The sequence below is a fragment of the Fundulus heteroclitus genome, chromosome 11, assembly GCF_011125445.2.
Source record: "Fundulus heteroclitus isolate FHET01 chromosome 11, MU-UCD_Fhet_4.1, whole genome shotgun sequence".
In the NCBI taxonomy this organism is placed as follows: domain Eukaryota; kingdom Metazoa; phylum Chordata; class Actinopteri; order Cyprinodontiformes; family Fundulidae; genus Fundulus; species Fundulus heteroclitus.
This window is the reverse complement of record NC_046371.1, coordinates 5,906,279-5,928,599: the sequence shown is the minus strand read 5'-3', so window position 1 is coordinate 5,928,599 and position 22,321 is coordinate 5,906,279. Positions and strand designations below refer to the sequence as shown.

The 22,321-nt window shown below is 39.5% G+C and overlaps 2 protein-coding genes across 7 annotated transcripts in view; one reads left to right on the top strand and one right to left on the bottom strand.

Annotated features, from left to right (window-relative positions):
- Positions 1-695: 695 nt before the first annotated feature.
- cldn2 (claudin 2) lies at positions 696-10,510 on the bottom strand. 2 transcript variants are annotated; one of them, XM_036142785.1, is made up of 2 exons: positions 10,111-10,510; positions 696-1,883 (listed from the first exon to the last, which is right to left on the bottom strand). In XM_036142785.1, exon 2 carries the CDS (start codon positions 1,858-1,860, stop codon positions 1,042-1,044), a length of 819 nt encoding a protein of 272 aa, XP_035998678.1. In that variant the 5' UTR covers positions 1,861-1,883; positions 10,111-10,510; the 3' UTR covers positions 696-1,041. The 2 variants fall into 2 exon arrangements, with proteins under 2 accessions (XP_035998678.1, XP_021175318.2); XM_021319643.2 differs by lacking the exon at positions 10,111-10,510 and adding an exon at positions 8,179-8,747.
- Positions 10,511-13,119: 2,609 nt separating this feature from the next.
- clip2 (CAP-GLY domain containing linker protein 2) overlaps positions 13,120-22,321 on the top strand; it is a 58,907-nt gene continuing 49,705 nt past the window's right edge. For 4 of the 5 annotated variants that reach the window (XM_036142782.1, XM_036142783.1, XM_036142780.1 and 1 more), the window contains exons 1-2: positions 13,120-13,584; positions 18,293-18,509. In XM_036142782.1, the coding sequence (XP_035998675.1) occupies positions 18,395-18,509 (115 nt within the window). In that variant the 5' untranslated portion in view covers positions 13,120-13,584; positions 18,293-18,394. Of the gene's footprint in view, positions 13,585-16,672; positions 16,781-18,292; positions 18,510-22,321 lie in introns of all 5 variants that reach the window. The other variant, XM_036142781.1, reaches the window with a different exon arrangement.

The window sequence follows — 22,321 nt, the reverse complement described above, 5'->3', positions numbered from 1 at the left end:
TACAGGTTTTAACAGGCTAGATTTTGGAAGTCAGAGGGTACTTTCCATCAGCTTGTTGGGACTTATGCTCAGAACGCCATTTTGGAAAGTAGTGAAATGTAAGCCAGACCGGAGAAGGCATGGACTGGCTCATCATATAAATGTAACCTGTAGACTTGTGAGCATCCATCTTTTTAGAAAAGGAAGTAAATATGAATACTGGGGTTTATGGGTTAATTTAACGCCTGCTCTTCTTTGGCCGAATGCTGCAGAGCTGATTGGATAACGCACAAGAACAAAAATATTAAAAAGAATTCATAGGTCGATGCAATATGATTGGCCTATGTTGGTGATAGACGGGCAAAATAAACCAATCAGATCAACGAAGCATATGACGTGCTAACAGCGACGACGAAAACACAACCACAAGCCAGGCTACTCTTGCTGCTGCAGGTAAACCAGTCGGGAGAAGAGCAAAAACATCTTTTCCTCTGAGAAAAGCCTCCAGAGCAGTGTTTTGCTCTTCTTTCAGCGAAGAAATACGCTGTAATTCCGATAAAACTTGCTTGATAGCCACGCTAACGCTAGCTTCATCGGCTGAAGCCGCCATGTTCTTTAGACTGAACTGTCGCGCTTCTCGTTGCGTCACACCTCAACCCGCCTCAAAGCCAACGCTGATTGGACGTTCGTTTGGTGAACGGCTCCAAATTTTCTTTAACGGAGAGTAGCCAGACTGATCTGCGAGTGAAACCTTGAAAGCTCGCGAGATCAGGATGGTCTCACGAGGCTAGCTATGTCCAGGCATCCGATATAAACACGACTTCTCCTGTGAAGAAACCACTTCTTCCCTCCATGTTTTATTTGTTGTAAAGAGTGGAGACCTGCAATAGATTATCGCATTAGATATAAAAAGAAAAAAAAACTTTACGTATACAGTGATGAAACCCAAATTATTTTAAAGTAAAAAAAAAAAAGGCTGGGAAATCCCACTAAACATTCAGTCCATTTTAACAGAATCTCAAATCGCCTTGGCCTTTCCATCCATGGAGTGCTGGGATGAGGTCAGACATATCCTGTGATGTCATATCCTGCTGCGGTGGGCTTCTTAGCTCCCGGCGCTCCATGAGCGTTTGACTCCGAGCTGCTAGTACTTCGGACCAGCGTCTGCCCCCTGCTGGCAGTGTTGACGCCCCCCACCTGCAGGGTGGGGTTCCGGTAGGTCTGCGAAGTCGTCCGAACTCCTGTGCCAGACATGCTGACTCCCACCGGGTACGGATACCCTCCCCCGTGCCGCCTCCCGCGACCCCCCTCCTGCTCCTCACAGCACGAGACGCTCAGCATCCCCCCACCCAGCATAGAGATGAGCGCGGAGGCCAGGCCGAGGTACAGGCACTCGCCAAGCTCGTACTTCATGCCGGACGGTATGTTTGGGCTGTAGAAGGTCTGGACCACCTCGTGTGTGGTCCACGCCACAGGTATGAGGCTCAGGAAACCTGCGGCGAGGAACAAAACCCCGCCAGCCCCCGCCAGACGGCTCTTAACCGTCCCGGCGTTCTCTAGGCAAAGCGTGCACTGCATCCCCAGCACTGCCACGGCAATCGCAAAGGTGGACAGTACCAACGAGATGACCATGAGAGCGCGAGACGCCTGCAGGTCGGCCGGCAGCGCCAGCATGGAGTTGTAGGTCTCGCACTGGAAGGCCCCGGTGCTCTGGTAGACGCACTCCATCCACAGGCCCCTCATGTTGGCCACAACCGTGATGATGTTGGAGCCGATGTGCGCCGAGATCTGCCAGTAAGGCAGCACGGTGGCCACCAGGGTTCCCAGCAAGCCCACGAGGCCCAGGAAGAAGCCCATCAGCTCCAGAGCTAGCGACGCCATGTCGGCAGCGGCAAGACGGAGATCTGAAAGCAAGCACATGGAAGAAAATCACAAGAGATCATTTATGTGTCAGAACCACGTCAGGGAACCCGCACAGAAAGCATTAGAACAGACTTCAGTCTTTCAAAAGCGGACCTAATTCCTACCATGAAGGTAGACGAGTGTGTGCAGAGCAATTATTCATAAAAAAGACACTGATAAGATGCGAAAACGTTGAAGATACTGAAATATTATGCCATAAACAGAAGAAAAAAATGCAGATGGGACTGTATAAAATTACTTTGGTTTTTGGGCAACACATCTGTACAGTGTTTGGGTCTGAATAAATATTTGTTAGATTTTATTTTACTCCCCTCTTTCCTTTCTCATCCTGCGGTGTGTTTATGTCCGTGGTGGCATCAACTGACTGGCATTAAGGTATCTATCTATCTATCTATCTATCTATCTATCTATCTATCTATCTATCTATCTATCTATCTATCTATCTATCTATCTATCTATCTATCTATCTATCTATCTATCTTAAATTGCTGATGGTTGTTCCATTGATACATGTTGAGTGAGAAGGTCTAGCCATTGTGAGGAGTTTATCCTTTTTCCCTGTTTTTCTACTTGAGCAGTATAGTTTTCTTGCCAATAGTCAGGTTTATGAGCTGGGGTATTATGTTTTGCTCTGGTTTATATTAAGTTCTTCCAGACTACCAAGTAAACTGCCAGAGTTTGGATGGCAATACGATATTTGCCAATATCAAAAAGTCTGTTACTATTTCTGATCGATATGATATGATCATCCGCCCATCTAACATTATTATTTAGACTGATATCATCTCACTAAGAGAAAAGATATGATTTGACCATTTTATTTCTAAGCTCTTACAGGTATCAGACATTTGAATCAAAAACAACATTCTTCTCATTTTAATATACTAATGATAACAATAGATCACGTGTTCACAATAGTCTCATGCCTGAATTTCAAAATAAAGGTGAATCTTAAAAATTATGATATGAATCGACATTCTCATTTTGGATTGATGTAATTGAATCGTTAGTCATTAAGTCAATTTATCGCATGATGCCCTTTTCTTTCCATTTAATGCCAGTGAGGGGGAATTTATGTGCAGTGGTCTGAGTTTTTTATTTAGTTGTACGTTTAAAATGTAGTGTTTTTATTTCCATGGGCTGTCAGAGCTGTTGTTGACAGATTTTTAAAGCAGTTGTGACGTCTGATTGTCTTACTGATGAATAGGCAAAAGGCAAAGGCAAATTTATTTGTATGGCACAATTCAGTACAGAGACAATGCAAAGTGCTTTACATGATTAAAATGTAGGAAAAATAAAACAGAATGAAAGCGATGCAATAACCAATGCTCCACAGAATCATGCTGTCTGCTCTCTCTTGAAGACGATCCTGAAGAATAATGTCCAGCCATTAGTTCATGCTCTTAAAGCTTTATCTGTTAATTTTACTGCACCTTGCTGGTAGTAAAAAATACTTTAGGTACAACATAAACAAAGTTGTTATTTTTACAGCAGTGTACAATTAATGAAGTGCCAAGCACATTTACTGCTTTGATTGTTTTACCTAAATGCAACTATTATGTTTAGTGTACAGGTTTGTGTGTTAAAGAATCCAGTCATGGTTGAAACAGCCCCAGAAATAATATAATTTAACAGTCCCTTAATAACTGGAAAGTTGCTGTTTTGATTGGGGTTGTTGTTGATATAGCATTTACAATTTTTTTTACACATTTTGATTATATATGCAGTTACGTTGAAAATTATTCATACCTTTGGCCGATTTAGATATGAAATTGTTTTCGTACGATGGAGAATTTTGATTCAGGAAATAACACAGGCATTACTCAAATTACAGCAAGAAGAAGTAGAAACAGGTGAGATATAATAAGAAAATATTTCTCTATTTTAATTTACATTTTAATTAAAAAAATTACATAATCAGTTATTTGAACCCTCATTAATCAAAAACCGTTGTTCCCAGTATTTAATTATCCCAGTATCTATAATCTCTTAACTTCCTTTGTCTGAATGAGAACAAGACAGAAGTTTTGTTATTTGGATCGAGTTGCTGTCCCTCGTCCAAAGTAGAACTGAACTCACTGTCATCTTATCTCAGGGACTGTGTCACCAATCCGGGGGTGAAGTTTGACTCTGATTTTAAATCTGAGAAACAAGTGAGCAGTGTTGTTCTGAAAAGCTTTTATCAACTTCGCCAAAATAGCAAAGGTGAAATCAATCTTAGCAAGACCTGATTTGGAGAAACTAGTCCACGCTTTTATCACAGTTTGTCTTGACGACTGTAATGCTAATCACAGGCAGCCCTCTGTGGCCCGTCTGCAGCTTGTTAGGTCAGACCCGTAGGCGCGAGCATATTACATCCATTCACAAACTCCTTGTGTGCTACAGAATTAATTTCAAGCTTTTGCTATTTGTTTTTAAATGTTTGAACAACCTTGCTCCTCCATATTTATCTGAGCTGCTTCAACCTAACCGATCTCTTAGATCAGCTGATCGGCTGCTGCCGGCGGTCCCTAAAACTAGGCTGAAGCTCAGAGGTGACAGGAATAACTAAGCATTGCATATCACACACACTGCAAAAATGGATCTAAAAATAAGTAAAAATGTTCTTAAAGTTAGTGTATTTGTCCTTGATTTGAGCTGATAAATAAGATTATCTGCCAATGGAATGAGTATTTTAACCCCTAAAATAAGATAATTAGACATCCTGCACTTGAAATAAGATGACGGAGATGAATTGTTCCTATTTTAAGTGCAAAAATCTCATTCCATTGGCAAATCATCTTTTTTACCTGCTCAAATCAAGGACAAATACACTAACTTTAAGAATATTTTACTGATTTTTAGATCCATTTTTGCAGTGCAGGCCTCCTCTTTTCCTGTTTGAAAATAAAAATATATATATATTTCTTGCCTTTTAATACACTGTGATCTTGTCATGCATGGCACCTTAAAATAATCCAGATGTGAACCTGATTTTTGGCTTTCGATGTTGTGCGTGTATGTTTTGTATGGTTTTAACTTATTCTCTAAAACCTTCTCTTGTTTTAATGTACAGCACTTTGGCCACCCCTGTGTTTTTTTTCTTCTTCAAATGTGCTATAGAAATAAAGCTGATTGATTTATTGATGTATTAATCATAGATAAATAATCATAAATCTTACTTGACAAATAAATATGTTCCATAATGATTTAACTAAACATAAATACATGTTATCAATACATAAATATGTGTTTCAATTGTTTTACAAGCGTAGATAGCAGTCGTGGCTTCTGTGCCACAGCGCACCACGAATTAATTTGAAATGTCACAGTGTGTCTTAAAACACAACTTTGTCTTTTATTTGGTTCACTTCATAGCAATGATGATGGCCAGAACAGTTTTGCTTCACCCAATAGCTTAAATGGTAAGGTAAATGTAAAAAGTCAAGTCAAGTTTATTTGTGTAGCACATTTCAGCAGCAAGGCGGTTCAAAGTGCTTTACATCATGACAACATAAAAACATTATAAACACATCGAAACAGTCACTGGTTGTAAGACCAGAAAGAAACATTAAATTGTATCAGGTGAAAACATCAATACGCATCAAATAAGTTGGTCAGTGTTCCTGTTATTACGGCTGAAAGATGCTCTAAACAGGTGGATTTCAGTCTGGATTTAAAGGAATTCAGTATTTCGTCTGATTTGCAGTTTTCTGGAAGATTGTACCAGATTTGTGGCGCAAAGGAACTAAATGCTGCTATGCAGAGGAGACCAAAACCAGAAGATCTGAGTGTTCTGGAGGGTTGATACAGCAACAACAGGTTTTTAATGTTTTTTGGTGCTAAGCTATTCAGGTATTTTATAATCTGACATAATTATTTTAAAATCTATTCTCTGAGATATAGGGAGCCGATGGAAGGACTTCAGAACCGGGTCCATGTTCTCTACTTTCTTAGTCTTAGTGAGGACTTCAGAACCGGGTCCATGTTCTCTATGTTCTTAGTCTTAGTGAGGACTTCAGAACCGGGTCCATGTTCTCTACGTTCTTAGTCTTAGTGAGGACTTCAGAACCGGGTCCATGTTCTCTATGTTCTTAGTCTTAGTGGAAGGACTTCAGAACCGGGTCCATGTGCTCTACTTTCTTAGTCTTAGTGAGGACTTCAGAACCGGGTCCATGTTCTCTACGTTCTTAGTCTTAGTGAGGACTTCAGAACCGGGTCCATGTTCTCTACGTTCTTAGTCTTAGTGAGGACTTCAGAACCGGGTCCATGTGCTCTACTTTCTTAGTCTTAGTGAGGACTTCAGAACCGGGTCCATGTTCTCTACTGTCTTAGTCTTAGTGAGGACATGAGCTGCAGCGTTCTGATCCACTTTTTAGGCAGACCTGTGAAAACACCGTTGCAGTAATCAATTCTACTAAAGATAAACGCATGGATGAGTTTCTATAGATCTCGTTGGGACATCAGTCTTTTAATCCTGGAAATGTTCTTCAGGTGGTTGAAGGTCCACTTTGAAACTGTCTTTATGTGTCCGTGAAGGTTCAGGTCTGAGTCCATCATTACACCCAGATTTCGGGCCTGATCTCTAGTTTGTAGCTGTAATAACTGAAGCTGCTGCTGACTGCAGTTTGTTCCTCTTTAGATCCAAAGATAATAACGTCGGTTTTGTTTTTGTTCAGTTGGAGAAAGTTTTGGCACATCCATGCATTTATTTGTTCTAAACATCCGTTCAATGCATGGATAACCTCAGCCAGTGGGAGCATATAGATTTTTAATAGAAGGCGTCTCGGGACTGAAACTTGGGGTACCCCACATGTGACTTTTGTCTGCTCTGATGAGAAGTTTCCTATTGACACAAAGAAATGCCTGTTCTTTAGATAGGATTTAAACCAGGGGTGTCAAACATACGGCCCGCCGAACAATTTAGTCCGGCCCTGTGGCTAAATGCATTATCATTATTAAAAAAAAAAAAAAAAAAAATTTTTTTTTCCCCCAGTGTCCTGTCTGGCAATGTGGCAATAATATTCCACAAAGAGCTCATCAGATTTGACTTTCACAAGTGGACAAGATAAAAGGAAGAGAATGATAAAACAATTATTGAAAAAAAAACATGTATTTTGTTTAATTGAAAATATGCAGTTCCTATATTGTACACGAGGGGCGCTGTGTTTTAATTAGCAGATTAAGCTTCAGGTGTGGAAAAATTTAAATAATTTCTTAATTTTTATCTGTTTGATGTATTTTGTCATGCAGAACAGTGTTTTTAAGTTCCAAAAAATGTAAATAAATGTTTTTCAACATTGTATAATCACTGTGATCAGTTCTTATGCATAATGCACAAGTAAATGTTTAACTGAGTCAAAGTATTGTGGAAATTGCACATACTTTTCTTAAAAACGCTGAGGTTATTCAAAATATATTGTGTAAAAGTGAAATTAATTTAATATAAAAATCAACAAGTCCACATTTATTAGTTCTATTTAATCTTGCAGTGAGTTTACTCGTGTGGCCCTCTTGAGATCAGATTAAGCTGTATGCGGCCCCTCAACCAAAATGAGTTTGACACCCCTGATTTAAACCAACTGAGAGCTGTACCAGCGAGTCCGACCCAACTCTCCAGTCGCTATAATGATATATCATGGTCAACAGCGTCAAATGCTGCGCTGAGGTCCAACAGAACTAGCACTGTGGTTCTTCCACAGTCTGTATTTATGTGGATGTCACTGAACACTTTGACGAGAGCGGTCTCAGTACTGTGAAACCAGACTGGAAAATATCAAAACAGTTGGTCATTGTTGGGAAACACAGATAATTCATGATGTCTTGCCGAATGTTCTGAAAAATTTTATTTGTTACATCATAAATCTTTTTAATCTTTTTCTACATTAATTGCGTTGTGTATTCTTTCCAATAATGTTTAATGATGACACCTTTGATTATTTGTTTAATAATGAATAACAGGTAATTTTTTTTATCATTGTGGCACTTTTGAACCTCCATACTTGATTCTGTGATTGTTACTCCTTCTTTAGTGCAGTTTATGTTTATAGAAGAATCAACTTGTTGCCATATTTGTCCTATTATTTTCCTTTTGAGCTGTATGCAGCAATAAAGGCTCATGAAAGTCGATGTGATATCCAGATGTTATGTAAAGCCATGGCTATCTTTCCAATTGTCCAGCTGTATTTATTCAGAGTTCAAAGTCCTGCAATGTATGTTCTCTGAAGAAGTTAAAACACTTTTTTGCCTGAAAATACATTAACATATGCTACACACATACATTTGTTCATGCATTACCTGAGACTTCTGCAGGTTAGGGAAGAGCCAGAAACTGATTTTGTTGAAGATTTGATTTTGCTCCTTTGCTGCAGGTGGTGAAGTTGCAGCTGCAGAGGAGGAGGTAGAAGGAAAAGATATCGCCTGCAGCCAGTACAGATTGTGTCCAGCGCTGGTATTTCTGTTTAACCTCCTGCTGCTTCTCCAATTGGGAAAATATTTTCTCCTTGCTGGATCAGACTCGGACTGCTCTCTCAGACCTTAACATAGCGGCAGCTGTCGTGTTGCTGCTGAATGGCACAGGCTGGATCAGACTAAGGGAGCCAGAAAAACACTTTATGACTAACGCGAAGTAGAAAGAATCCAAAGCTCTGCGTTTTTACAAGTGATCCTCGTTAAGGAAACAAAAAGTCGGGGCAAGAAATCCTCCACATTGTTGTTCTGTCAGTCTCTCATCTCTGTCTTGGTCAGACGCTCTGGTGTTTTTATTTAAAATTTGGGTCAGTGTCCTTCATTTAAACCTTCACCCAATGTCAAGTACACACAGACTGAAACTGTTGCATCTGATAGTGACATACATTCCTGTTGGCAGCCAGGTTAATCATTTTCTTATTTATCATTTCTGAAAAAAAAAAAAAAAAAAAACTTTGGTACATGGTCAGCAGCAATTTTGACCCAAAGCAAAAGGTTCAGCAACTACCTGTGAAAGAATTACCATTACTGGGCATTAGTAATATTGATAAATGTAATAAAACAAGCTAGGTCTAGGTCATTCACGTGTCATGTAAATTGATCAGTTTCTTTGCCCGTAAAGGGCAACGTATAACATAGATTTTGCTCGCTAGCAACAGCACATAGCATAGTTATTGTGAAAATTTGCTAGCTTGTTGGAGAAAATTAACAAAATAAGTGTTATGATAAAATAACTAGGCTAACTTTAACTGAAAACACCTGATGATAAAAACAAACTTTGTTTTAGTTAGGCAAATTTTGAGGCAGAAGACCTGTTTAGATCCTCTGCAATGCTAACTAGCTAAACTGAAGTTAGCTTGCTAGCTAACAAAAGTTGCTTTTCAATCAACCTTTTTATTCTAATGACCGATTTCCACCTGTTCCTCTTTTAGTAAAATGAAACATTAGACTTTAAATAAATTGATTTGATTTTGTGCACATTTTATCATGGTTTACCTGGAAATTGTAGAAATTATAGTTTAAACAAGATTGAGATATATGGGTAAAAAAGTAAAATTTGGATAAATAGAATGTTTATTGAGGTCATAATTCACATTTCATTCATTAATGATAGGTCCATGTTCAGTATGATATGATTTTTTTTTTTTTACAATGTTTGCTTTAATTTAATTGACCAATTAGGAAAAAAATCTGACTCATACACTGTATGAAATGTTTTGAGTCTAATAAACTTGCAACAGTGTCAGCCACACTTAGTTTCTACCAGTTATAAATATGGGTAATAAATTAATCACAAAAACCTACACTGTGAACAGCTGGAAAAAAAATACACACAGTATGGAATTACAGTAGTCTAAGATCTTAGTAGTAGTTTTAAGACTTACAGGCGGATGCCCCAGGATCCTGTGTGAGCCAGTAAAAATCAACAAAAAAAATGGCAACTGTCAAATAATGGCGTATCTAAAACTTCATTTAGTAAATGTTACCATTGTGGTTATATATTTTGTAAAAGTTTCTTTTTTTGCACTGTAATTTAACTGGAGATTTCTCTTCGTTTGGCACATCTGACATTCCATACAGAAACTGCTTTCAGACTGCAAAGATTAGCTTTGAATTTACAACTCAGTTAGGCTGACAACAGATTTGGCAGCCTCCCGTATTTAATCAATTAAAATATGTTTGTTGGCTTGTCAGTTTCTAGACTAATGATGCCAATAAAAAAGGTAGGGGAAAAAAATCTCATAAATAAATATTACATACCATGTCAGCGTATCCCCAGATGAGAGAAAGTGAAACTCCTCCTTTTTTGACCATTGAAGCATTCGGATGAACAAACTCAGTCTTAGTCACAGAGTTTTCTGCTGATTGGGTTCCCAAACTTGAGTCTTTGGTTTCTGATCCTCCAACCAGGCCTCACATGGCCACAGCATCATAATGGGATTAGGTTGTAATCCTTCCATTTCCCCTACAAAGCAGACTGAGAGGCTAACGTCCACACTCTGTGAAACACTAAGCCATTATTATAAACCACAGAGAGGCATTATATAGACACACTGCATATCAATGAGCCTGCTCAGGTCAGCTTGTGACCCTTTGTTATTATGTTGAAGCAGGCTGGCGGTCAGTTGCTGTGAATCAAAGAAACAAATACAAGATTTTGATTTGCTTCTCTCCACAACAGATATAAATTGAATTTGACAGACAGAAATATGTGGACAGATTATGGCATTTCCTAACACCTGCTGTTAAACTGCTCTCATTCACCTCTTTCATCTTAGAGTATTCCAAGACATCCCTCTGATGGAGTTCAGGGCAAGTCAATACTTTTAAAACATACAATAGGAATGTCCTGTGAAACTCATATTTAGGTTAGAAATCAGTTTTTATGTGATTTTGTTTTATTTATTTTAATGCTTTTAATAGTAACGTTTATATGTTACAGAAGCCAGTGGAGCTTGTCACATTGGAAAACCTTTGATGTTATCCTTCTGATGAATAAGATTACCTTTGTAAAATGTTAACATAGTCAAAGAAATTTTGTACCATGCCACATAAAAAGAAACAGTTCTTCCATTGCAACTTGTTCAATCACAACGAGTTAGATGAACTGGATGCAACCATGAGACACCATTGAAAATCTACTAGACCAGGAAAAGATCCCATGGTGCAGGTTATGCAAAGAGGCCCCAGAAACCATCCAGCATCTCACAGCAGGGTATAAGATACTAGCAGAGAAGGAATACATGGAACGCCATAACCAAGTGGCTGGTATAGTGTACAGAAATATCTGTTCAGAATACCAACTGGAGACCCCCAGGTGAAAATGGGAGTCACCTCCCTTGGTGGTGGAGAATGACAGAACTAAGATCCCATGGGACTTCCAGATACAAACAGACAAAATGGTAATGGTCAACCAACTGGATTGGTTTAATTTCCATGTTATCTAAGCTAAACCTAGGCCTATATTTTGGGCAATAGTATAAAGCTTGAAACTCCTCACTACTCCAGACATTTGAATTGAGAAATCTTTTTGTATGGGAAGCGAAACATCTTCAAACTGACTGTGTCCATTCTGTTCATCTGGTGAACCCTGTGCTTTGTTTGTAAGCTTTATTAAGGCATTAGTTTTCTCTTAACTCTTCTAGAAATAAGATCATTATCAGGATAAAATGAATAGTCTTTGGAGGACATTGGACTCATATTTGTCTCCTGATGATTTAATCTGAAGGTAGACAATAGTTAAAGACGCTAGATTTGTAATATTTATACCATAGACTTGTTTTTTTTTTTATTTGTTTATTTTTATTCTTTTTACACCCAAAAGGGTGTATAATGTCACTGGTTGTTCACATTCTGCTCAGCTCCTAAATGCTGAATTTATTTGATCATTCTTTAACTGATCTTTACTGCTCTCTGGTGGGCATCACAAAAGATGCAGGTGAAGGTTCGCCGTGAAGATTTTTTTTAACTTTTACTACATTTTCCATTTATTCTGTTTAAAGGCAAAGTTGTTGGTTGGTGACATTTGCCTTCAGCTTTATGTCAGTAGTACTACAGTAAAGTGAGATTTGAAACAAAATAAACAATTGCACTCATTGTTTTAAATGATGATTAATTTGTAAATCAAACTTAAGAAATATTATTTTAAACCATCTGATTAGGTGTTTCTCCCTCCGGCATTTAGCCTCCCATATGTTACTTTACAAACTTGTATGTAGGGTTGTCTTTAATAATAAGCAACTTTTTCAGTAAAAAAATTAATAAAGAAATATATCCTAGGCACCAAACTCAGCTATCATAAAACTTTAGTATTTCTTTCCAAAGAGGACAAAATGTCGAAGCAATTTGATTTGGTTTTGCCGAACATTTACACCTCTTTCTAACGTATTAAAAAACGGGTTTGAAATATTCATGCTGACTGTAGATAACTCCATTAAGCAAGTAAGTAAAACTTTATTCATATAGCATCTTTAAGGGAAATAGAAGTCACAAAGTGCTCATTTGTGATACTAATATCCGACAGCATCAACACAGACCAAAAAGTCGCACAGTTTAAGCTAAAACTATTGGAAACAGACCTGTCTTCCCTTATATTTGGGTGTCGCAGGAGAATTGCCCCTCACAATATGGCGGCGACATAGGCACATATTGCGCATGCGGTTGAGTGTAACTATCCATTTGCTGAAATCAGTGCAGCAGAGGAGTTCTTCGCGGTAACGGCTGTCAAACTGGCCACGCCCTCCAGAAACAAAAGTCCCCAATCATGGAGCTCTTAAGATGTCATTCTTGATTCACCGACCAATCAGAGATCACATAATCCATGAAGGGGAAAATGGCCCCGCCCTTAGCACTATAAATCATGTTGGAACTCCGATCATTCAATGTGCTAGCTGTGGCCAAAAAGTACATCAAATATGACAAAATTCAGGTCATAAAGACATATTAATGATGAAACTATTTTTGTGTTGTTTTAGTTGGTTTAATCAAAAAAATGTAACATAGGAAATGAGTAGACTAAACTGATTAACATCCCGTGTATATTCTTTTTTTTAAAAAAAGAACGTCCCTTTATGGAATAAAAAAAATCCGATTAAGAAAGTAGTGCCAGCGACAGACGAAGGCGAAATGAAAATGTATTTATTTGAGTTGACGTTTCCATACTTTTAGGTTGAAAACAACAGGAAAATGAGCCAGACAGTGCAGTCTAGCCACATTTTTTTTTGTCTCCCCCCCTCAGGAGGCTCTTCTCCCCAGCCCCCTTTGTTCGATCCAGCCGGTGGGTTGAGTCAGAGACGGGAGGCTGAGCTGGACCCGACAAACCGCCAGCACCGGGGGAACCCTACAGCGGGGAGACACCGAGGCGGATAAACGACCGGAAGACGGGGGGAAAAAAACCCATAAAACTTGGATTTAAAGTGGACTTAAAAAAAAAAAAAAAAAACAGCCGTTTATCTTCGGCAACCGTTAGCCGTTTTTAGCTACCGCCCCGGAGAAGGAACCGGCTGGCTGGCGGCGGCCGAGCCCACGCCGGTCTGCCTCCATCATCCACGCCGATCCACGCTGACTCGCTTCCCCTTCAGCTTTTCTTCTGGCTCAGCATCCATATTTGCATCCCAGGGAGTGGCAGGCACCAGTCGCCCCCCACACACACCCACCCTCCTCCGCCGGTGTGGACCTAGAAGTTAGCCGCTCGTCGGACACCTCCCCTCGGATGGTGTATTTCCACACGGGAAGGTGAGGATTTCCTGCATGTTTGCCTCATTTTTAATGTGTTTTTTTTTTTCGGGTGGAAATGAAGGGCAGAGCGGAGCACGCTGCCTGCCGCAGTCGCTACAACAATGGACCAAACTGCTCACATTATCACCCGGTTCCTAAAGCGATGGTCTACGCAGGCCTTGTTGCTTATTTTCTCGCTTTTAAAACCCGCCATAGTCACAATTCTCCACCAGTTTCATTTCATGGACCCGATCTAAAGCGTAAAACGACAGTTTTGCTGAATAAAAACCAACGTGAATGAGACTGGAAATCCGTTTCTGGGCATGAAAACCACTTAGTTTTACCCCTTAAAGAAATACTTAAAGCTCCAAACAAGAACGACATGCTTTATTTGAGGTTATAGCAGCTTTATGTCCTCTTAATAAGGCTCCGGCCTCTGGGCCATGATTTGTAGGACATGCTCCACATGGGCACCGGCCTACATTTGGCCTTTAAGTCATATTTCAAGTTGGTTAGACTCATAACTTCACAATATAAAAAAATAATTACAGTTGTTATTATTATTATTGCTACTTTGGAGGAATAGAATTAATTGTGGTAGCAGTAAGAAGGTCGTGGGTTCGAATCCCAGCCTGGGGTCTTTCTGTACATAGTTTGCATGTTCTCCCCGTGCATGCGCGGGTTCTCTCTGGGTACTCCAGCTTCCTCCCACAGTCCAAAAAAAATATACCGGCTCTTCAAATTGTCCTGTATGAGCAGCATGGTAGTTTGTTCTGTGTCTCTGGGTGTCCCTGTGGTGGACCGGCGGACCTGTCCAGGGTGGACGCCGGTTCTCGTCCAATGAAAATGACCGCTGGGGAGAGGCGCCAGAACCCCCGCTACCCTGCACAGATAAGCAGGTATAGACAATAGGTAAATTAAGATTCTAATGTGTTTTAATGATAACACGTACCACCCTTCCTTTGCAGAATTGTTATATTTCAGCTACATTGCAGGGTTTCCGAGCACAAGCTTCCTGGTTAATGTTCTGCCACTGGTCCCGACTTTGACTAGGCCGCTTCAGAACTTGTCCAAACTTTTTGCCATGTGGGCCAAAAGGGTCAAGTTTAAAGTACGGCAGGGCCATAGAAATCTGTTTAGTTTTGTTGTTGTTTTTTCACTTAAAAAAGCAGAAGTAAATTTGTTGTGGATTTTTTTTTAAATGATGAACTAATAATGTGTTCATAAAAAAGGGTTTTCTCATACTACACTGGGGAAAGTAAAGGTAAGTAAGATTTTCTTGAAACAAGTGTATTTTCCCTTGATCTGAGCAGGTAAATAAGATTATTTGTCAATGGAATACGATTTATGCATTTAAAATAACAATTCTTTTCCATTTTATCTTATTTCAAGTGCAGGGTATCTAATGATCTTATTCTAGGGTTAAAACAAATAGTCTTATTTACTTGCTCAAAGAAAAATACAAAAATTTCAAGAAATGTTTACTTACTCTTACTTCCCTTTTTGTAGTAACAATATCTTCTAAAATAGGTATATTTTCCTTTTTGGTTTTCTTGATTGTTTCCTCCATTTGTCCAAAAAAAGAAACTTGTAGTTGAGGAGCAAGAACTGGATATGTATTCCTCTTAATTGAAAAACACTTGCTGTTAAACCACATCTAATGGATAGGGGTGTCTAAGTATGCCTTTAAGTAAAGGTTGCTGAATGTTTGTGGTCCTGTTTACTATTCAATTAAAGTGAGAGCAAAACATGTGATTAATTAAACTCTCCATTTGAGCAAGATGGCAGGACGAGGGACAGATTGTAGAAGGGTGGCACACCGAAGCTGTAGCTTGGGTTACTGTAACGCTTGTTTTTGTTTTATGCATTTATTTAAATTTTAATAACACAAGCTACTGTTTCCCATTGACTTCTAGTCATTAAGCAATTGGGAAACATTGGATAAGTCAGGGCTGTGCATAAAAATCGATGCAAAGATTAATATAGATTCTTTTTAAACAATTTAATATCGATATTCTGGCTTTCAATATCGATATACCTCCCAACCCCTAAGGGGCGCTATCACAGCGCTTCGTCACTGGTCACAGCGAGGAAGAGCAAGTGAGACGTAATTTGCGGAATGGCTGACAGGATTTTAGAAACACCTTCGTCCCTAAAATTTGGACACATTTTTGGTTTCTATGATATGTTAAATGCATTGAACCACATGCACTTTGTTTTCCTGTCAATATATCAGTGTTCAATAAATTGAATATAAATATAATATTTGCCTGGTTTTGTTGATTGAATGGCTTTGAGCATTAATTTGAAAGTAATAAATATCGATATTGGAGTCAAATCAAATCAAGCTGAGCTATATCGAGAATCGTATTGTATCGTGAGCTATGTATCGAAAATCATATCGAATCGGCTCATCCTAGATGATACCCAGTCCTAGCATAATTATAGGTAATCACTACCTTAAAGGAGATAGCTACACGTTTAACTCCTCCCAGCCAGTAGGTGGCAGACTCACGCTCACCCGCTCTCATTCCAACCTTCAGTTGTACTGTTTGCCCGCAGGTTGCCAGGTCCTTTGGCTAGCATTAGCAAGCATTTAACTTAGCTGTCTATCCAGAAGGAAAGCAGCAACCTCCGCTTGGCTTCTGAGCCCCTTTGCTTCCTTAAGTCGGCACCAACGCTCAAAAGCTTGGCTGATTTTCACCTTCATTTTCCTTTTATTAGCGTGAATCTGTAACGCAGAGAAGAAGTCATTCCTTAGCGCTATCACGGAGCTACTACGATCTGGCAACGCCTGAGCTCCGTATCACGTGACTTCAACCTGCTATTCCGATTGGTGCAGAATCCTTTCGTGTCGACGTTAGCATCGTAACCAGAAGTAAATATTTATATATTTTGGACCCGTCAAAATTTATATACTTTATGTTTATTTTTCAACAAAATTAATACTTTTTCCACAGCACTTTACTGTGGATGTATTATTTTTGAACAATTAATCGATTTGGTAAAAATGTTGTAAGACACATTTCAGCTATGTGAGAAGGGGCGCATTCGTTTACCACCCATAGCTGCTTAATTAATGGCAATATTTCTTATTGTTTTACAGAAAAAGGAAAGAAAATTAGTGGAACAAACTTGAAATGTTTGAATTCCAGCTAAGACCAGAGGGATGTGTGGGTTCTTCTTGAGACGTCGGTTTCTTCTTAGTTATTAGGTTAGTAACCAACAAGAGTTTCTTTTAATCTTCGGCCAAATGTGGACAGGAGCCGTTTAAATTCTTAAGCTCGGATGGGATCTTTTTTCCTATGGTATGGTTCTGTGGTCAGTGTTGTCCAGAGGAAAATGTTTGGTCACGAAAATAATATCAGAAAGTGCAAATTTCCCTTATTTTAAAAAGAAACACATCTCTAACGCTTTCTAAATGTGTTAGCAGAAAAACAACAAAAAAGTGCAGTTGGACACAGCAGGTACTTCCCTTCTGTTGGTCATGCAGTGTTTGCAAAAGTATTCACACCTCCTGAACTTTGTCACATTTTGTAACGTCACAAGCAAAAACTTTAATGCATTTTATTTGGACTTTATTTGATAGGACAAAACAATATAGTGGATAATTGTGTAGTTACAAGAAGACAAAGCATGTTTTTTTTTTCTTTTTTTTCTTTTTTTTGCTCAGTCAGAGAGATCTTCCTGGGTTTAGGCCGGGACTTTGACTAGACCATCCTAACACAAGATACACTTTGATCTAAACCAGGGCTCTCCAACTCCAGTCCTCTGGGGAATATAAATAATAGAATATCCTACACTGTCATTGTCACAAGTACAGCGAAATTGAATAAAAGCAATCTGGTCAGTGTGTATATAAAAAAAAAAGTCTGTAAAATAGAAAAATAGGAGCAGTTTGTTAAAAAGATCAGATAAAAGGAGCCTGCTCTGATCTCTGGATCTCTCCAACAACACGTCTGTGACTCTCATTTAAAACTCATTTCTTTAAACTTGCTTATTCTGTCTAATCTCATTATTTAATTGTTTTTGGATTGTATTAATTGTTCTTATGTTGTAAAAAGGTTTAGCTCTCTCATTGTCCTTTAGTGGCTTGAAAAGGCGCCTTAGAATAAAATGTATTATTATTATTATTATTATTATTATTATTATTATTATTATTATTATTAAAAGAGGGCAGCCAGGGATCGTTACTGACCCTCTGGAGCGTTTCCTCTGACTCTCTGTGCAGGTGGCGTAGCACACAGATGCAGTAGATGATTATTATTTAGTTATATTTTAGTCTCATCTGGTCAGATCACATTCCTCCACGTTTGCTGTCTCCCCCCCTGGCTTGTGGCAGGCTTTAAAAAGTATTTATTATTGGTCCCTTCCAATTAAGGGGTCCCCCCCAGGGGTCAGTACTGGCACCAAAACTCTTTGTTTTTTTATGTAAATGATAATTGTAGGGCGCCTTAGTACTTTAAAACTCATTTTACTGAACAATGTTTATAGATTTTGTAGTAAGGGAGAATCTAAAGGAGTTTGGTGCAATTAATCAATAAAAAAAATGCATAAAATAGAATATATGGTTCGACAAATAGATTATTACTAAAGAGATCTACAGGTTGATGGGGGAAAAACATTAAAAGAGTTTAGGAAAATAGGTTTTTAGGTTAGACCTGGTGTTCTCCTGCATTGTTTCCATGTTAAAGGCCATCTTGTCTCCTCCATCTCATCTCCTTAGCTAAACATGGAGAACGCCGGCCTCTGCTCTGTCATCTAGTGTCGGATCCGCAGGCCTCCGTCAACCGCTCCCCATCCCAGCTGCGTCGCCGCTCCCCGCAGGATGAACATGCTGAAGTCCAGCGGGCTGAAGATCCCCGGCCGCGGGGCCAAGCATTCCAGCCCGGTGGGAAGGACCTCAGTGGGTGGGACATCCAGCCCCGTCGCCCCCAAAGACAGTAGGTCACTTCCTCCTCCTGACGCCCTGAATGTCTCTTCTCAGCAGCAGGAAGGGGCTTCGAGCATTTGTTTGGGTTTTGGACTGACGCAGCCTAACCCAGCTGTGCACTACGCTTTTTTCTGCTGCAGAGACTCATGGCGGGACACATGTTTACTAGTCCCCAGTCTACTATCCGGTCACAGGGGAAACTGAATTGGTTGACTGGAAATGTCAATTACGTCCTTTGGTATGCATTCGGGCTCTTACGTAGCGATTTTCATTTGATTAACTTGATTCTGCAGCCGTTGTACAGAAGAAGAGGAAAATCTGAAGCAGACTGGGAGCACTAGGGCAGGTTTCACCAGGGAGAGAGGAAGACTGGCCCGTAACCTACAAACCTGATTGTTACCAACTAGAAGAAAAGCTGGTCTGGTTTATGAGAGAAGACTAGGATCAAACTCCAGATATGCAGGTTTACCTTCAGGTTCTTTATTAAGACATAATGATTGTGTGGAGTTAGTCGGTCAGGTTAGAAGAAAACAGCATCTGATCTGTTGGGTTAATTAGTTATGATTGGCCCTGGGTGCTTGGTTTCTCTCAAACAAATGTCTTTAAGGTGAGTTTCTTACTCAATTGAAATTGGTTAGAGTGCCGTTAGCGCGCTCACTTTGAGTTATAGTGTAAAAAAAAAAAGCAATGTGCAGTTCAAGGTTTTCAGATTAAATACTGCCGCTCATAAAAGCATTTTATTTGAATTTGAACAGCAACTGAAATGGTTTGTCTGGTTTACCTCAATCTCAGCTCAGTCTGTGTGGCAGGCGGCCATGTTTTCGTCCGGCATTATTTACAAATTAATTAGCGATGCACCGAAATGACAATAAGGGGCCAATATCGATGCCAAAACCATATTTCTTTTATAGCTGGTGACCAAAATTTACCGATATTACATACATTAAATACATTTCCCCACTCTTAGTTTCCTGTGAAAAACCCACCGAATAGCTGACGTTGCTTCTGTGGTTTGGTTAAACATCCCCCACAATCCTGCACTGAAACATTCTCACTGTCACACGACCAAACAAGTACCACAGGACCAACCCTTTAAAGTCCTCAAAAAGAAAGTTCAGATTTGAATGGACATTAAGCAGTGCCATACGCGGCGATGTGGAGGACAGGGTGCCTACAGAGTCTGTTCTAAGGGAAGAAGCTGCTAATTTGATCCAAAAAGGTCGTGTAATCCTTTCACCAAAGGGAGAGATTGATTTCCAGTCCGGACCGTCTGGGTAAACAGTCCAGAGGCAGCAGTGTCACAGGGATCCAGGTCCAAAATGCGCTCTTAAAAAGTGCATTTTAATAATCTTGTTCTCACTTTGAGGACTTCTCATAGGTAGGCAACAGGCTACATCACAGGACTTTGCTCCCAAAGGTCCCCAGCGTGTCACCTGATTAGCCTGCTGATGGTCCACATTGTAAACTAAAAACAAAGGAAGACAAAACCCTTCTTTATTCATTTCAGTTAAATTTTATTTATATAGCGCCAATTCACAACACACGTCATCTCAAGGCTCTTTCCAAAGTCAGACTCCATCAAATCCTTCAGGTTGGTCAGAAAGTTTCCTCTCTAAGGAAACCCAGCAGGTTGCATCAAGTCTCTCCAAGCAGCATTCACTCCTCCTGAAAGAGCGTAGAGCCACAGTGGACAGTTGTCTGCATTGTTGATGGCTTTGCAGCAATCCCTCATACTGAGCATGCATGAAGCAACAGTGGAGAGGAAAACTCCCCTTTAACAGGGAGGAGAACCTCCAGCAGAACCAGAACCAGGCTCAGTGTGAACGCTCATCTGCCTCGACCCACTGGGGGTTAGAGAAGACAGAGCAGAGACACAGAAAGCACAGAAGCTCACATTGACCCAGGAGCACTTTCTATGTTATATGGTAATAGAGGATGATCTGTCTCCCCTGATGATGTCACAGCGTTAATAACGCGTTAAAACTGACAACTGACAACCTTAATATATATATATATATATATATATATATATATATATATATATATATATATATATATATATATATATATATATATATATATGTTAATTTATAACCCATAACAGTGGTTTCCAACAATTAAAATGTTTCAACATTATATTATATAATATTAACAACAGTATAAATGGCTCTTAGCCCAACGCACACAATTTGTCAACTTTTAACTAGCTATGAACCTCATGTGAATTACAATGACCTCCCCGTTAAGCGCCTGTATCATAAATTGGACAATGTCAACATGTCCTCCATGTATTAGCTACTGCTAATAGCTAATACCTACGGTTATAGTGTGAAATAGTTTTTGGTACTGTTGACAAGTCTGCTTATTTATTTTCTAAAGTCACTTGTAAACTCCATGAGTTGCGTTTTTTTGGGCTCCTCTCTGAACGTTCTTTTGCTTATTTGGGCTCTAAAAAGCGACTATAAACACCAGTAGAGACCCAGTCTTGCTGCGGTATAGACAATGAACGGGCCGATATCCCTCCGCCGCTACATTAGGGAGAGGGAGCCGAACAAACGAGCCGTCTCTACCGGAGAAGCTGGACTACACTGCCCTGATTCTTACATAACTTCAAAACAAACTTCACTGTTATATTAATTTAACTTACCTGTCCAGAATAAAGCCTGCAACCTCCACGTCCGCATTTTAAATCCCTGCTCCCTCATGAATTATCTCCACCTGGTAATAATACCTGCGCCGATATAGACTCTAGTTTTCACTGCCCTCTGGATGGGCAAAGAGTATGAATGGTCGTCCATTTCAACAGAAAATGGCAAATACAATGATCTACGGTCGTCTTTGCTTGTTTATACTCCTCCTTCACCGACAGCACGTCTTCATATAGAAGACTAGATACTTAAAACGCGTATAGCTAATAAGTTTGTCCCGTTTCGGCTTCTGAAATCAGAAATAGCGACGCAACATGGCGTCTCCCAGTGGGTGCAACCGATGCCTATGTATTTATAAACTACTAATTCTAAGAACGCTTTCAGAATATGTATTTATAAAAGCAATACCTGTTTTTGCTAATTAAAAGCCAAGTTAGTTACACATAGTCCCTTTTAAGATTTTTGTACTTTTTTAGTACTACTGACTGCGGGTACAGACCAAACAGCAGGGGGTGCTGTTGTCACATTTAGACTGATTTAGAAGGCCTATATTTTCTGGACAATACAAAGGCAAGGCTGTAAGCAACCCAAATATTTGAGAAGCACTGAGCTATCAGGAAAATTATCTCAAGCACAGCAGCGGATCTAGAGTCGTGTGGCAGCTAAAGAAGAGAATCGAGGTGCAACGGCGGCCCAGTCAAAGTCCCGAACGCAGCCTGGTGGGACGATGGAAGAGTCGTTGGGTTGCATGGCTAACGTTGTTTAGCCACGTTAACATGAGAAACTCTGTCAGGAAGCTGACTTCAGGTTATTGCTACTAAAGTTGGCTCCGCGAGCTGCTGAGTCACTAGGTGCACTGCAAAAACTGAACGAAAAATAAGTAAAATTTTCTTAAAATTAGTGTATCTGTCTTTGATTTGAGCAGGTAAATAAGATGATCTGCCAATGGAATAAGATTTTAGCTCTTAAAATAGGAACAACTCATCTCCATCGTCTTATTTCAAGAGCAGGATGTCTAATTATCTTATTTTCGGGGTCAAAATGCTCATTCCATTGGCAGATAATATTATTTACCTGCTCAAATCAAGGACAAAACCCAAATTTTAAGAAGATTTTACTTATTTTAAAGGTCTGTTTTTGCAGTGTGCGCTTACTTTCTGTTCCACGATGCTAC

Coding starts and splice junctions, on each gene's coding strand:
- cldn2 (XM_036142785.1), bottom strand. CDS start 1,860: ATGGCGTCGCTAGCTCTGGAGCTGATGGGCTTCTTCCTGGGCCTCGTG.